The 16,877-nt window shown below is 43.7% G+C and overlaps 1 protein-coding gene across 1 annotated transcript in view; it reads right to left on the bottom strand.

Annotated features, from left to right (window-relative positions):
- Positions 1–526: 526 nt before the first annotated feature.
- Positions 527–16,877, bottom strand: part of LOC126188703 (carboxypeptidase B-like) — a 185,566-nt gene continuing 169,215 nt past the window's right edge. Inside the window, exons 7-9 of the mRNA XM_049930310.1 lie at positions 13,155–13,211; positions 12,958–13,042; positions 527–717 (exon numbers count right to left, since the gene is read on the bottom strand). Of these exons, the coding sequence (XP_049786267.1) occupies positions 527–717; positions 12,958–13,042; positions 13,155–13,211 (333 nt within the window). The remainder of the gene's footprint in view (positions 718–12,957; positions 13,043–13,154; positions 13,212–16,877) is intronic.

The following is a 16,877-nucleotide window of genomic DNA, read 5'->3' as shown; positions in this document are numbered from 1 at the left end:
AGGACGACGTAACACCCAACTCCCTGAGTGGTGAAAATCACCGACCTGGCCAGCAATCGATGGCGGGCCTCTTCAGTCAGCAATCCGCCATTCTGACCGCACAGTTACCGAGGCTGATGCCGTTGGAGGATCTAATATCTTTTTTTTTAATTTTTATTTTAAGAAAATGAGGAAAGTACTCTCATAATTTGTACAATACTACACTCCATGAGAACTGGATCTTAATAATCGATTCTATTTCATAATGTATGTAAACATAACCTGTTCACTCAATGAAAACATTAAAGTAAACACAGTTTACGTTAATACTCGAACGTCGCATTTTTTCTTAGAAACGAGTATTTCTAATCCTGTTACTTATGAAGCATTGCTGGAAAAGTATATTACATTTCAAGAGTGTGAATGAAGTTTAAAATAGGTTTATTATTCATCTGTGCACTAATAAGCAGAAAACTTATAAAGTATTCTCTGTTTATTCCAGCAATACGTGTATCATGTGCAAATGATCAGTTACTGGTATTTAGTTTTATCCATAGTTATCAGCAACATATTTCCCATAGACGCGCACGGCTTCGAAGAATGGCGTCACTATTTTCAGGATGTCTGATGCTGGAGGGAAGAAACCCATGCTACCTCCACCGGGAAATTCGATGGTGTAGGAGAGGGCTACTCCGCCAACGCTCTTGATCCAGTCATCACTGCCGCCGGCCGCAGCGTCTGTAGAAAGAGCACGAGGTTCGGAGTTATGAAATATGGAACAATCTGCATTTACAAACCCAATGAAGAAATTTTTCTTACTGCATATAACAGAGTATCGCGACCTGGTGACTCATGCATCTGATAAGCGAATAATAGATATAATAAATTTAATTTTGTCGAACGTTTTCTTGCAACTGTCTGGAAGAAATTTGTTGCGCGTACAAATTTTTTTTATAATTTTTAGGAAAATATGAATGATTAAAGTCAAAGTAAGTGTCAGTTGAAAATTGATTCTTCATGTATTTTTATTCTGTTTTCTTTTCAGAATTCTATAATACACAAGGTTTTTCACAAGTACCTGTGTAGAGTCAGCACGAAAATTACAAGACATACAGAAAAATGGACATAGCATAGCTTCAAGATTCTATCCGTAATAAACACTGGCGATTAGTTGCACGAGGAGCAGACGTATTTGATAGGTAGACATAGCCACTCTACAAACCTTACGGACGAGATAGACGACTTAATATGACATAGTTAATAACATTAGGGAAATGAATAAAAGTGCGGGAACAATCTGGCAGAGGTCTCCCAGTCGTGTACAGAAAGCTGGAGCCGGCTGCTGTGGCCGAGCGGTTCTAGACGCTTCAGTCCGGAACCGCGTTTCTGCTACGGTCGCAGGTCCGAATCCTGCCTCGGGCATGGATGTGTGTGATGTCCTTAGGTTAGTTAGGTTTAAGTAGTTCTAAGTCTAGGGGACTGATGACCTCAGATGATAAGACCCATAGTGCTTAGAGTCATTTTAACCATTTTAACCAAATCTGGACGTCACGTGACGTGAGATCAGCGTGACTGTAATGCCAAATGGTGCTGGCGCCATAACAAGAGGCAGCTGAAGAAATGGGAAAAGACAGCGAAAAGCTATGGTCAACTGTGGTGGTGTTCTTCATTAAAACATGGCCTGGAGACGATATTTGGATGACTTCCCAAAAGGAAGAACCATCGGGAAACTGGAAGAAGGACGAAGAATATCGAACGTAGGCCAGGAGTTTTGTATTAGCCACAGCATTGTCATGTATGCATGGGGAGCATTCTGAACAACCAACACTGCTGCCCGTTGGAGAGGAGGTCAACTACAGCAGCAGATGACTGCTACAATGTGCAGCACACGAGAAGGGAGACACGTCAAACAGCTGGTACAGTTGCAACCATATTTAACTGAAATGCAGGAAATCACGTCCACAGTGGCACGGCGACTGCCCATCGACCAGTACGTTGTCTTGCGTTGACACCCGCACGTCGGAGGTAAATTTTGTGATGGTGCCAAGAACATAGGGACTAGACCAAAGGAATGTGGGTCGCGCGCTTTTGTCGCATGAGGACAGATTCACTGACAGCAGTGAATTGGGATGTGGGAGATGGGAAAACGCAATGCACCCAGGAATATTGTCGAACATAGTGGTTTTAGTGTTACAGGTGTTACAGCGTGGGAAGGCATAATGTTGCAGCACATACTGATCTTCCAATATTTGAACAAGGTGTACTCACCGGTCAGCGTTATTGCGACGCCTTACACCTTCCATATGTACATCTTTCGAGGGTTGCATTCGACCCTGACTTCACTTTTATGGATGGCAATGCGCGATGGCATTTAACAGCGCAGGTGGACCAGATCTTGGAACGAGGGGACATTCGATGTATGGACCGGCCTGCCCATTCGCCGTTCCTAAATCCCATAGGACACGTGTGGGATGTTGTTGGGAGACGTATTGACCGCACAGCAGTTCTCAATCGGGCTGGTGGAGGAGTTGAATGCCCTACCACAAGAACTCGTTACCATCCTTGTGGACAGGTTGGGAGCACGTTGCAAAGCATGCACTGCCGACCATGGTAGTTACACACCCAATTAAGAACCATGTCCTGCCTTTTGTAATAACCAGAATCACAGTGACTTTAGTATACTCATTGTCTTCGAACAAAAGTGTCATTGCTGTTCCTCTTTGCATATTTCAGTCACACTCAGTTCTAAACTGTAGAAGTTCTTTCTAAATATTGTCCAAGTTTCATCGAGCTGTGTCACTTGTCAGTGACACAACAAGCGAAAGTTACTTTCTCTCTTACGTTGTGCACACCAGCGTATCATCTTCTCCGTATCGTCGCATTGAATTAGTTCACACCTGCAGACAGACAAACCAATGAACAGATTTGCAAAGCGGACTGCTGATGCGCTTTCCCAGGCAGTTCATATCAGTGAATTGAATGAATAACACGCTCGTATCGACGTTTGTCACGTCACAAACTGTGCAAATACTGAGCACCTTTCATGTGAGTTAGAAACTTGGAGAGGTGCTCTATCCACTGATGTCTCTCTGTTTCCTATATGTCTTGTAACTTTCGCACAGTCGTTTTCTGAAAGCCTGGAGGTACTTAAGAATAATCCTGTATAGTTTTGGAGCTCCTCTTGGATACAAATATCTGATTTCTGCTTCTGCAGAAGGTGCAGTATAATGTTGGTAACATATGTATGTCAGTTCCAACAGTACTCTGGAACCCTTGGAAATATTTTGCCAAACTGGGTACACGTGATTTTATTATAGTATTAGCTACTACCAGGATTAAAATATTAGCCGGCCGAAACAGCTGTAGCACACTTAGGGGTCGGAACGTGAGAGTGAAGGGGTGAAGTGAACGAGTGATAAGAAACTCCTAGAGATATTTCAACCAAAGAATTTGTGTGACGCAGCCACACCCCTAATGGACCTCGAGATTGTGATGTGGGTTCGAAGGGGGTGACACATAAAACTAAACATAACTCTGGAAAGGCTTAAGAATTTTTTTCCAGTCATATTACCCTCTGAACTAAACAATGGAGGAAATATACTGCATACGAGGAGATGCAGTGCTCATGGCTTCACATATATAAAAGAAGTGTTGTATTTTGAGCATATGCAGTCCTTCGAAGACGGTCAGAGCACGAAACTTGTACAGAGAAGTGCGTCAATGAGAAGTGTTCGCGGCGAAGATGGGACGACTGTGTTATACAACAATAAATTGCAGAGGTAAAATCATCACAACACCGCCAGTGTTGGGAGAAGCGTACGATAGGGGATGACATATAAAACTAAGTGTAACTATGTAAAAGCTAGAGGAACCTCACATGCACTTGGTAAGTATGTAATTTATTACGTGGAAAAAGAAATTATGAGGATGAGACACCCACTATATTTTAAGGGTGTTACCTAAGGTGAGATTTCCACAGCTCCTCGAGAATTTTCAGTCAGATCTGACATTATGAGGTGTCAATAGCCAAAGGGCAACGAGATTCCGTTTGAGCAGATATGAGTAATACCTAAATTCTGGGATCGCTAGGCTGATTAGTAACAGTCTCCGCGACAGTCAAGTCGAAATTTCGACGAACAGAAAGGATGGAAGACATGTGAATTTTCTAGAACTTTTTAGGCTTACATACTAGAAACTTCAGACAACTGCCTCGAGTGACTTGTTCGACAGTTCGAAAGAGAAAGAAATATTTTAGACCTCCTGACTGCAAAACAGGTACAGTCTTTTCAAGAGGGTCACAAAGGAGGGAGCAGTTGTGAATATGGTGTTATTTCAAGAACTATGAAGCCAGAAACGTCGTATAGAAAGCTGTAAATGTATTTCTGTTTGTAAGAAGTGAAAGTCAGTAATAACGTACTTCAACGACCAATTGAGAACGTTTAGTTCAGAGCCTACAAACTACTGCACACTTTGTACAAAAGGAGAATGCAGGAAAACTGATCCAAGAGACTTTGACAGTTCGTGTTTGTACGAAACCTACAATAATTTCCACAGTCATATAAGGCGAAAGATTAATTGGGAAATTCTAGAAACTTCTGATCTTATGTAAAGTCAGTGAATGGATCTTATCCTTCTTTTTGTTTGGCGTTCAAATTGAAGGCAACAGACAAAAAGCAGAAACACAAAGATTAAATTTTGAATTTAAAAATTTATTGGCGAGTTGGGATGCTACCACACCAGTGATTGACCGCAGCACCTATTCGCAAATGAGAGATTTCGAAACAAGCATTGAAGATATCGGAAACAATTACAACTACTTAAAGCAATCAAGGCTGTACGCCTTAACGGAGTTCATAATAGATTTTGCGATGAATACGCTAGGGATTATTCCCTTTAAGAGCTCATATTTGTCGAGTTCATATTTATCGGGTAGCCCCACTTGACTTGAAAAGAGAGTAGGGTACTCTGTTCACAAAACGCTAAAGGACCGGAACCACGAAATTACATACCACACACGCTGAATGTGTCGAAGGGTCCTAGAGTATATTCTGAGGTCAAATACCACCAGTCAAGTAAAAGCAGATTTTGTCAAAAGTCAGCATGGATTCAGGAGAAAGTAATCGTATGAAACACAGTTTGCTTTATTCAAACATGGTATCTTACAAACGGTAGATTCAGTTGAGAATGGAGATTTCGTGTTCATATAATTCCGAAAGGCGTCATGCGTTCGATACTGTACCACATCATCTAGTAACAATCAAAATACGATCTAGTTAAATCTCTTCTCAGACATGCGACTGCTGGATGAATTTTGAAGTAATAGAACACAGCACGTCGAACATGATGAAGAATGTTCACTAGAAGATTAATTTACATTTGGTTTGCCAATAGACGTGTAATTGGCCGGTTGATGTTCTCCAAATACACTATCCGGCAAAAAGTATCCAGATAGTATTATTGAACTTCAATGTGGGGTGACTTCAGACTTCGTCTTTATCACGACTTTTACTCTGCTGGGGACACTTTCAATGAGGTTTCTGAATGTCTGTGGAGGAATGGTAGCTTATTGTTTTTCAAGAGCCGAAACGAGAAAAGGTATTGATGTTAGACGCTGAGGTCTAGAGCGAAGTCGACATTCTAAATCATCCCACAGGTGATTCATTACGTGCAGGTTGGGACTATGCGCAGGGCAGACTATTTCAGGAATGTTGCTGTGCGCAAACCATTGCCTCACAGATGATGCTTTATGACAGGGTGTAACGTCATACTGCTGCAAACTATGATCGTCTCCGAAGTGTTCCTCTACTGTTCACAATGCTGTAAAATATATTCATGTCCTTTCTTAAACTCAACGAGGGGATCGCATCCTTACCACCAGTAATAACCCTCACACTGTAACACCGTCTCGTCTTTACGTAACTGTTGGTAACACAAATGATGGAAGGTACCGTTCTCCAGACATTCGCCAAACCCAAGCTCTTCCATCGGATTGCTAGATGGAATAGCGTAATACATCACTCCAAAGCGCTCGTTTCCAATCATCCACTGATCCAGTGCCATCCCTCACTAGGCCTCCTGAAGCGTCGCTTAGTGCTGACTGCAGAGATGTGTGGCTTTTAAACTCTGCTAACAGGACTCTTGGTAGTACTTTGGAACTGGCGAGTGATACCTTAGGCTGATTTCGTACGTTTTTTTTTACAACCACCCTTCGCTGTGCTTGATGGTCCTATCAATTAATATATGAGAGTTATCTGGTCTTGGTTTATCTGTGTACGTTCTTACGCGTTTCCACTTCACAATCACATCGCCAACGGTCAGGAAGCTTTGGAAGGGTTGGAAGGTCTCCGATGAGTTTTTTACTCAAGTGACATCTAATGCTGAGCCCACATTCGAAGTCAGTGAGGTCTCCTGACCGAGTCATTCTGCTGTTACTGATTCTGTACTTAAAGCACGTTTGTTTTTTTCAAGAGTGCACCCCTCCATGCCAGCACTAGCATGTTGACTATCACAAAACGTTCTGCTGCCATCTCTGCAAAGAGTTAATATTTCAATCAAGGAGTACCAAGGTATGTGTCTGAGTAAATTTACCCAATAATTCGGGGACTTTGGGAGATAGTAGACAGAAACATTTGAGTAAATGACGGGTTAAGGGCAGAGGGGCGAAAGGTTCCAGCATGAGTGTCGTGGGAAAAGAAGCCTCTGCGACAATCAGCACAGGTAGTAAGGGATGTTCGCGTACCTATTCACCATTTGTGATAGATTATGCAAGGGTAGGATAATGTTAGTAACGGGTACCATGCAGCCGCTAGATGCCAGTGTCATTTCTCATGTTTTCATGAAGATGTCAGTCTCAATCGATGCAGATGTGTCATACACTTCTGTGATGACCTCCCTGCCACAACAGTGACTGGACACAACAGGAAACTGAGGTTGGTTGAAGCTTCTCCTTCCATGTCGCCTACATGTGCTGTTTCACAATGTGTGCCCACCTATCTTCTAAGCAGGTGGCCGAGTGTTGGGGGAGACCTGATGGCGTAGCTTAGACACCCTGTGACACGACACATCAAATGACTATCCCATATGCGAAAGTATGCTGTCTCAAATCTCGTCCATCTCACCACACTGCCTCGGCTGGGTTTTGGACGTTGTCTTAGCAACCCAAGGTAGGGCGACTGTGGCGTCCGGAGTCTTCTTCTTTGGTCCAGTTTGTTCAGTGGTGAAGATGATGGCGGGTGTCTCATGGTCAGTGATGACCTGCCCCTCCTTATGCTCTGTGAAGGAGGCAGAGGTGGAGGGGCATGGCTCTGAATTCAGCCCCCCTCTCTGCCGCCTGGAAGGCTTATAAGGCCACAGTTGCCTAATCAGTGGCAACACATTCTGTGGTGTACGTGTCATCGTTCCTCATTTGCGTCTTTTCTGGCGCAGGCTGTGTTTTCCGACTTTCCACTTGCGGCCAGTCCCTGCTTCCACTTGGTTTAGCCCTTCGTGGGCAGTGGAACTGCAGCTGGTTTTCCTCTCCAGGTTTGAATCAGCTAGCTGGCTTCATCTCCCCTTCGCCATTGCCACTTTGCGGCTTTGGCCATCATCCTGACATCTAGCTGTGGCCTGGCAACCTGGCAACCTGACCAGTTGGCAACATGGGACCAAACACAGCAGGTACACATCGGAGTTTCTTCTTTGTCTCTTCTGCAGGTGCAGCCGTCATGTTCACCTGCGAACTTCACGTGCCTCGCGGTGTTGCAGCATTACTTAACCACTTGGTCCTCCCCTCGCCAGTTGAAGCACTGGGGTTCACAGTCCAGGTCTCGGGGGAGAGAGTCCTTGACATGGAGTCAGACACACCCGTTGCCTGTAACTGGATTTTGGCGTTCGAGTCAATGGACTCGACACCTAATTCGAGCCCGCAGCGCTCGACCATCTCGTCACAGAATTCTGTCCACTCTGTGTCTCTGCACTGGATGTACAGAGGAGACAGAAGCATACAATCATCTTCTCTCTTATGGGATCAATCAGCAAGCTCGCTGTGAACCACTACTGACGGCCTTTTCAGTGAGCCGATTTTCTCTCGTCCAGCTCGTCTTCCATCGCCCGAGTTGCAAGCGCGGAAAAACGACAAATTTAGCTAGTGTTGTAAGAGTGACACTTACGATAACTGTGCAATTACGACATCGCTAGCGACACGAGCACGCCTTCTCAACTCTCTTTCAGTCTCAACACTCGAGCTTGAAACATCAGCGATGTACTCGCTGCAGCTGCTCAGACTCATCTCTCCATCTCATGACAGCACATTAATCACCGTCAGTGTTGTTCTGACTCCCTCTCGGCGCATTTAAGACGATAGATGGTATGCCTGCCACCCTGGATGTGGTTTTTAGGACTAGGTGAATATCGGGCTGGTACCCCCGTCTCACCTCAATTACATGATTTGCAAATATTTCGAAAACGTCTGACACTTTCACGTGGATAACGCTAGAAGCAGGCAATCGGGGTACACATTATTTTCTGCTGGCGGTAAAGCTGATATGGTTAGGACGGCCAGTGGCCTACCTGGAGGTAGGGCATACGGCCACCTGTTACTATTCCGGTCCCGGAATAAGGACTGGAAGAAGAAAAAAAAGAACATCAGCTCCTTTCTTCTCTGTTCCTGACACATAGCCATAAAACGAATTTTATTTACGCTGTGTTGAGGAACTATGGGGTCAGGAACGAAGATACAATGCTACACACATTAAAAAAAGTTTTGCATCACACGGTTCCCAAAACTCCTGAAGAGAGACGTCGACTGTGAATATTGTACCCCAGACACAGTCCCTTTGACTGTTCAGAGATGTCATTAAACCCACCCAAACATGTAAACAACCATGCATGGGCAGCGGTTATAAAACGCATGGGGTCCGACAGCCAATCCGCTCCAGTCATTCCACTAGGAAGGAGGTACACGGCTTGTGTCGTCTGTAGTTCAACCATACCTTGACGGTCAATACCGCGTTTCGATCGCGTCCGCATTGTTACTTTGTGCCAGGAAGGGTTCTCAACAAGCGAAGTGTCCAGGCGTCTCAGAGTGAACCAAAGCGATGTTGTTCGGATATAGAAGAGATAAAGAGAGACTGGAACTGTCGATGACATGCCTCGCTCAGGCCGCCCAAGGACTACAACTGCAGTGGATGACCGCTACCTATGGATTATGGCTCGGAGGACCCCTGACAGAAACGCCACCATGTCGAATAACGCTTTTCGTGCAGCCACAGGATGTCGTGTTACGACTCGACCTGTGCGAAATGGGGTGCATGATGCGCAACACCGCTCTCAACGTCCATGGCGAGGTCCATCTTTGCAACAACGACACCATGCAGCGCGGTACAGATGGACCCAACTACATGCCGAATGGGCCGTTCAGGATTGGCATCATGTTTTCTTCACCGATGAGTGTCGCATATCCTTTCAACCAGACAATTGTCGGAGATGTGTTTGGAGGTAACCCGATCAGGCTGAACGCCTTAGACACATTGTCCAGCGAGTGAAGCAAGGTGGAGGTTCCCTGATGTTTTGGGGTGGCACTATGTGGGGCCGACATACGCCGCTGGTGGTCATGGAAGGCGCCGTAACGATTGTACGATACGTGAATGCCATTCTGTGACCAATGGTGCAACCACATCGGCAGCATATTGGCGAGGCATTCTTCATAGATGACAATTCGCTCCCCCATCGTGCACATCTTGTGAATGACATCCTTCAGGATGACGACATCACTAGACTAGAGTGACCGGCATGTTCTCCAGACATGAACCTGTCGAACATGCCTGGGATAGATTGAAAAGGGCTGTTTATGTATGACGTGACCCAACAACCACTCTGAGGGATCTACGCCGATTCACCATTGAGGAATGGGACAATCTGGACCAAGAGTGCCTTGATGAACTTGTGGATAGTATGCCACGACGAATACAGGCATGCATCAAGGCAAGAGGACGTATTACTGGGTATTAGAGCTACCTGGTTGTACAGCAATCCGGACCTTCAAAAAATGGTTCAAATGGCTCTGAGCACTATGGGACTTAACTTCTGAGGTCATCAGTCCCCTAGAATTTAGAACTACTTAAACCTAGCTAACCTAAGGACATCACACACATCCATGCCCGAGGCAGGATTCGAACTGCGACCGTAGCGGTCGCGCGGTTCCAGACTGTAGCGCCTAGAACCTCTCGGCCACACAGGCCGTCAATCCGGAAAAAGAATCGTTCAAATCAATGCTGAAGTTAAGTCTACAGCCACAGAAAACAGCAGGTCCGTCGAGAAGTGCAGTTGAAGCAATGTTCTTCACAGCGTTCTTCTTCTTGTCTGCAGCAGACGTTGAGAATTCAATGTTCTCGATGGTTTTATAGACTGTTTGCTTAGAGGTCTCTGAAGGTCTCGCTGTGGCACAAGAGACAATGTGCAGTTTTCATGAGCAATAAAAAGGGCTGAAATGATGTTTCTGTTGATGTCTATTCCAATTTTCTGTAAAGGTTCTGGAACTCTCGGAACCTAGCTGATGCAAAACTTTTTTTGACGTGTTTAGTTAAAGTTGCTTTGCTCCAGTAGCACTACACTGAGGTGACAAAGTCATAGGATAGAGATATGCGCATATACAGTTTGCAGTAGTATAGCGAAGATAAGGTATAAAAGAGCAGTACATTGGCGCTGTCATTTGTTATTCAGGCGATTCATGTGAAAAGGTTTTGCCGTGATTACGGCTGTACACCGGGAATTAATATACTGAAGGCAGAACAGTAGTTGGAGCTAGACGCAAGGAACATTCCATTCCTGAAATCCTTAGACAGTTCAATATTTGAAGATCCACAGTTTCGCGAGAGCCCCGAGAATGCTAAATTTCTAGCATTACCTCTCACACTGACAACGCAGTGGCCGTCGGCCTTAGCTAAACGACCGAGAGCAGCGGTGTTTGTGTAGAGTTTTCACTGCTCACAGACAAGCAACACTGCGTTAAATAACCGCGTAAATCAATGAGAGACGTGCGGCGAAATTTGACGTTAATGGACTGCGGCGGCAGACGACCAACGCGAGTCCCTCTGCTAACAGCACAACATCGCCCACAGCGTCTTTGCTGGGTCAGCGACCGTATTGGTTGAATCCTAGACGAGTGGTAAACCATAGATTGGTCTGATGAGTCCCGATTTCAGTTGGTAAGAGCTGATGGTAGATTTCTGGTGAGGCGCAGATCCCACGAAGCCATGGACCCAAGTTGCCAACAAGGCACTCTGCAAACTAGTGGTGGGTCCATAATTCTGTTTTCACACGGAATGGACTGGGTCCGCTGGTCCAATTAAACTGATCATCGACTAGAAATGGTTATGTTCGGCCATTTGGAGACGACGATGATGATTATGTTTCGTTTGTGGGGCGCTCAACTGCGCGGTCATCAGCGCCCATACAAACTCTCAATTTTTTCAGTCCATTTTTTTACACAGTCCGATCTAGTCGCTCTCTCGAATGATGATGATGATGATCATGATCTAATACTGGTCTCACAGGAAAGGCTCAAAGCACAGACTCTAAGAAGAGTCACCCCCCTTGTACTTAAGTCGGCATTGTGCCTTTTGTATTCAATCCCGATGCAATTTCTGTGTTTCATCGTCAATTTGAAGGTCCAAGGGATACAGTAAACCTGCAGTGGTGCATCGGAATCTAATACTGGTCTCACAGGAAACGACAACACAAACACTCAGTCCACCGGCAGAGAAAATCCCCAACCCGGCCGGGAATCGAACCCGGGACCCTTTGATCCAGAAGCAGCAACAGCTGGAGACACTCACAGCCATTAGTGGACTTCATATTGCCAAACAAAGATGGAATTTTTATGGATGACTGTGGATGTCACTGGGCCACAACTGTTCACAACTGGTTTGAAGAACATTCTGGACAATTCGAGTGACTGGTTTGGCCACCTAGACCGCTCGATATGAATCACATCGAATATTTACGGGGTGTAACTGAGAGTTCATTCTGCGTCACAAAGTCCTACACGTTCGCAGTTATATACGGATATAGAGGCAGCGTGGCTCAGTATTCCTGTATGGGACTTCCAGCCAGTTGTTGAGTCCATTCCACGTCGAGTTGCTGCACTACTCCCGTTAGGAGGAGGTCCGAAACGATATTAGAAGACATCCCATGACTTTTGTCACCTTAGTGTGTATACTAACATACCTGATGAAATTTTGTTGCATCATTGTGCAACATCGTGCGTTCTGCAGCCCAGAAGTCATGGGATGCTTCGTAATATCGTATCGGACCTCTTGTTGCCCGGCGCAATGCAGCGTGTCGACGTGGCGTAGACTCAAAAAGTCGTTGGAAGTCCCTTACTGAAATACTGAGCCAGGCTTCCTCTATATCTGTCGATAACTACGGAAGCATTGCCAGTGCAGGATTTTGTGCATGAACTGACTTCTCGATTATGTCGCATAAATGTTCGATGCGATTCATGTCTGGTGATTTGAGCGACCAAACCATTCGATGTAATTGTTCAGAATGTGGACGTTATGCTCATCGGCAATTATCTAGTAGTGTTAATAGTAGTACAGTATGTGTAGTAAACCACGAAAACTTAAATACACTGCTTATTTCTTCTATGAAGTTTGGTCATAATGTTTCCGCGAATTCCTTACCAACGCTCGATACACGCAGGAAGAAAAACTGAAAGTAGTCATGAAATGAGTATAATTATATAGCCATGCAAAATAGAGACTTATGCCGTTTTTATATTTTACAGTCAAGAAAATGAGTCTCTCAATCATATGAGTGTACTTCCGAAGATTCAGAGTCGAAAGCTAAAAATAAGTGGGACAGGGAGGAAAATGATTAACACGAACCCGATGGCTAAATTTTGGTACTACAAACAGCTAAATGAAAAGTGAAATAGAACATTCCCTCACTCGTAACTTCTGTTTAATGAGATCTACTAAAAACTAGATCATTACTTACACAAGACGTTTGTAGAGCTGCCGACCCCGTACTTAGGACCTCCAGCAGCAATCTGGGCTTCATTTGCTTTGCTTGCCAAGGCGTCCTGTGATGGCAGATAGCGGCTTTCAGTTAGAAGTTGAGGAGATTTGTGCCATTGAGCTATACTATTACAAACAGGATTCAATGAGAGCGTTGAGTACAAAAAGAGACTTTACCAGGGTTTTCCAGTCGCCAGGCAATTCGCTAGTGTATCCCCACGGATAGAGTATGTGCTGGAAAGAGAGAAAGGCGTATTATTCATCTAGACTGATTTCAAAGAGGTAACATAACATGATACAGTTCAGAAAGGAAAAATTCTTCAGCAACATATTTGTATTCACCATACGTTGCCAAGAATCACATCTAAAAACGTAAAGTCAAGACTAATCAGTTGCAATCTAAAATCTGTTTCTCCGAAAAGATATTGGCAGTAATAAAAACCAAACTTCAAGAGTAAAAGTACATATCCCCTTAGTTTTTCGAGAAGATTCGGAAACAGTAAATTTTGATTGGTATCCTGTAATAGCTATCGTTATGGTACTGGAAGAAAGCGCAGGTCGTTCCCATTTTCAAGAAGGGTCATAAATCAGATGCGAATAATTATAGGCCTATTTCGCTTACGTCAATCTGTTGTAGAATAATGGAACATGTTTTGTGTTCTCGTATTATGACGTTCTTAGATAATACAAATCTCCTTCATCATAACCAACATGGATTCCGCAAACAGAGATCATGTGAAACTCAGCTCGCCCTATTTGCCCAAGAAATTCACAGTGCCGTAGACACTGGCGAGCAGATTGATGCCGTATTCCTGGACTTCAGGAAGGCATTTGATACGGTTCCGCACTTACGTTTAATGAAAAAAATACGAGCTTACGGAATATCGGACCAGGTTTGTGATTGGATTCAGAATTTCCTAGAAGAAAGAACTCAACATGTCATTCTTAACGGTTCAAAATCTGCAGATGTAGAGGTAATTTCGGGAGTACCGCAAGGAAGCGTGATAGGACCTTTATTGTTTACAATATACATAAATGACTTAGTTGACAACATCGGTAGCTCCGTGAGGCTATTTGCAGATGACACGGTTGTCTACAAGAAAGTAGCAACATCAGAAGACTCGTACGTACTCCAGGAAGACCTGCAGAGGATTAATGCATGGTGCGACAGCTGGCAGCTTTCCCTAAACGTAGATAAATGTAATATAATGCGCATACATAGGGGCAGAAATCCATTCCAGTACGATTATGCCATAGGTGGTAAATCATTGGAAGCGGTAACGACCGTAAAATACTTAGGAGTTACTATCCGGAGCGATCTGAAGTGGAATGATCACATAAAACAAATAGTGGGAAAAGCAGGCGCCAGGTTGAGATTCATAGGAAGAATTCTAAGAAAATGTGACTCATCGACGAAAGAAGTAGCTTACAAAACGCTTGTTCGTCCGATTCTTGAGTATTGCTCATCAGTATGGGACCCTTACCAGGTTGGATTAATAGAAGAGATAGACATGATCCAGCGAAAAGCAGCGCGATTCGTCATGGGGACATTTAGTCAGCGCGAGAGCGTTACGGAGATGCTGAACAAGCTCCAGTGGCGGACACTTCAAGAAAGGCGTTACGCAATACGGAGAGGTTTATTATCGAAATTACGAGAGAGCACATTCCGGGAAGAGATGGGCAACATATTACTACCGCCCACATATATCTCGCGTAATGATCACAACGAAAAGATCCGAGAAATTAGAGCAAATACGGAGACTTACAAGCAGTCGTTCTTCCCACGCACAATTCGTGAATGGAACAGGGAAGGGGGGATCAGATAGTGGTACAATAAGTACCCTCCGCCACACACCGTAAGGTGGCTCGCGGAGTATAGATGTAGATGTAGATGTATAGCGATACCTAACAGACACCCACCTTAATCATGTACAGTTCTTCACGATGATCGCAGTGCACTCATTCAGTTGACATACCTATAATATTAGTTATACTGCACACGTTCATTTTATGGTCTTCCATAGTCTGAAGACCGGTTTGATGCAGCTTTCCACGGTAGCCTATCATGTGCAAGGAGCTTCATCATTGTGTAACTGCTGCAATCTACACTCATTTGAACCTGCTTAGTGTAGCCAGACATTTATCTCCGTCTACAATTTTTACCCCCACACTTCATTTCATTACCAAAATGGCGACTCCCTGATGCTTCAGCATATGTACTATCAGCCCGTAGCTTCTTTCAGTTACTTTTTCTTTCAATTGGTACAATGTACAACGCAAGGAAATGTGCTCAAATTATATGAACGACTAGCTCATCGCTCGCTGCTCCGCTCGTGTAGACTGTATGGTCCGCACTTTTTTTTTTTTTTTGTTTTTTTTCTCCTTTAATTGAATTTTTATATTGTTCGCAAATTGCAACACTTAAACTTTTCACTCAAATGAAGGTGACAGAAACATAGTCTTTTACGAATATACTTCTGGCCAAAAAGCGATTTTGGTCTACGTCTGGAGTTAAGATTTTTTAAAAAATCATGTCTTTTTCGTTACTGTGGTAATATTTCCTTAGAAACTGTAATCCTCTAACACATATTTCTCTATATCTAACCGAGAAGTGAAACACCAAGCTTAGCTTCAAAAAAATTTTAGCTGTTTGGGCAGGGCTATGATGAGTTAGTGAATCAGTCTTGCCATATTTCACCACCATAGGGTTGAATTTTCAATAACAGTAAAATAAGTATTTTTTCATTTCCAGCCAACAGGCAAAATACCAATTTTCAAAGATTTAGCTTTAAAAATGCTTTCACAATGACATATTTCTATACAACATTTCACCCAGTATTTCTTCCCCTTAGTGCTTCAACTTCCAAAAACACTGAAAAGTGTATTTTTATTTCTAAAAGAACAGCCAAATACCAATGTTGATACATGCAGCTTCAAAAATGCTTGCATAATGAAATATTTCCGTAAGAACTTTAATCTTCTATTTCCGTCGCACAGGAGTTGAATTTCCAAAAACAGTGAAACACTTCTTTTTTATTTATAACTGAGACGCCAAATTCAGATGTTTATGGATTTAGCTTCAAAAATCCTTGCGTAATGAAATAGTGTCATAAAAAATCTCATTCCTTATTTGACCCCCTTAAGGAATGAATTTCCAAAAACAGCGAAACACACATTTCTTCACTTCTAACCGAGAAGTCAAATACCAATTTTGACAGATGTATTTTAATAGTTCTTCAATAACGATTTATTTCCAAAAAAGCCTTTTTCCCACTGTTTCACCCCCATAGTGGTTAAATTTTCAAAAATACTGGTACACTTGCTTCTTTATTTTCGACCAAGTAACCAAATACCAATTTTCGTAGGTCTAGCTTCAAAATTGCCTTAATAGCGATATTTTTCAAGCAACCTTTCATCCCCCATTTCATCCCCTTAGGGATGAAATACCGAAAAATCCCTTCGTAAACGTCGCCTACGTTATAAGATCAACACTGTCTGCAAATTTCAAGTATCTATCCTTAGTGGTTTGCGCTGGGCAATGATGAGTCGGAGAGTGACTGAGTCATTCAGTCGGGACACCGCCTTTTATACGTATATAGAGATACATAGAGCCTGTAACAGATAATGTAAATAGGTAACACTGAAAAGAGAGGACAAAAGTAAATTTAGACCAACCTACATACCAACAACGTATGTAGGGCACATATCGAACAAATCGAACAACGCCGGCCGGTGTGGCCGTGCGGTTCTAAGCGCGTCAGTTTGGAACCGCGTGACCGCTATGGTCGCAGGTTCGAATCCTGCCTCGGGCATGGCTGTGTGTGATGTCCTTAGGTTAGTTAGGTTTAAGTAGTTCTAAGTTCTAGGGGACTGATGACCTCAGTAGTTAAGTCCCATAGT

Source organism: Schistocerca cancellata, chromosome 5 (assembly GCF_023864275.1).
Source record: "Schistocerca cancellata isolate TAMUIC-IGC-003103 chromosome 5, iqSchCanc2.1, whole genome shotgun sequence".
In the NCBI taxonomy this organism is placed as follows: domain Eukaryota; kingdom Metazoa; phylum Arthropoda; class Insecta; order Orthoptera; family Acrididae; genus Schistocerca; species Schistocerca cancellata.
The sequence above is the reverse complement of the archived record's forward strand: the minus strand, read 5'-3'. Positions and strand labels throughout refer to the sequence as shown.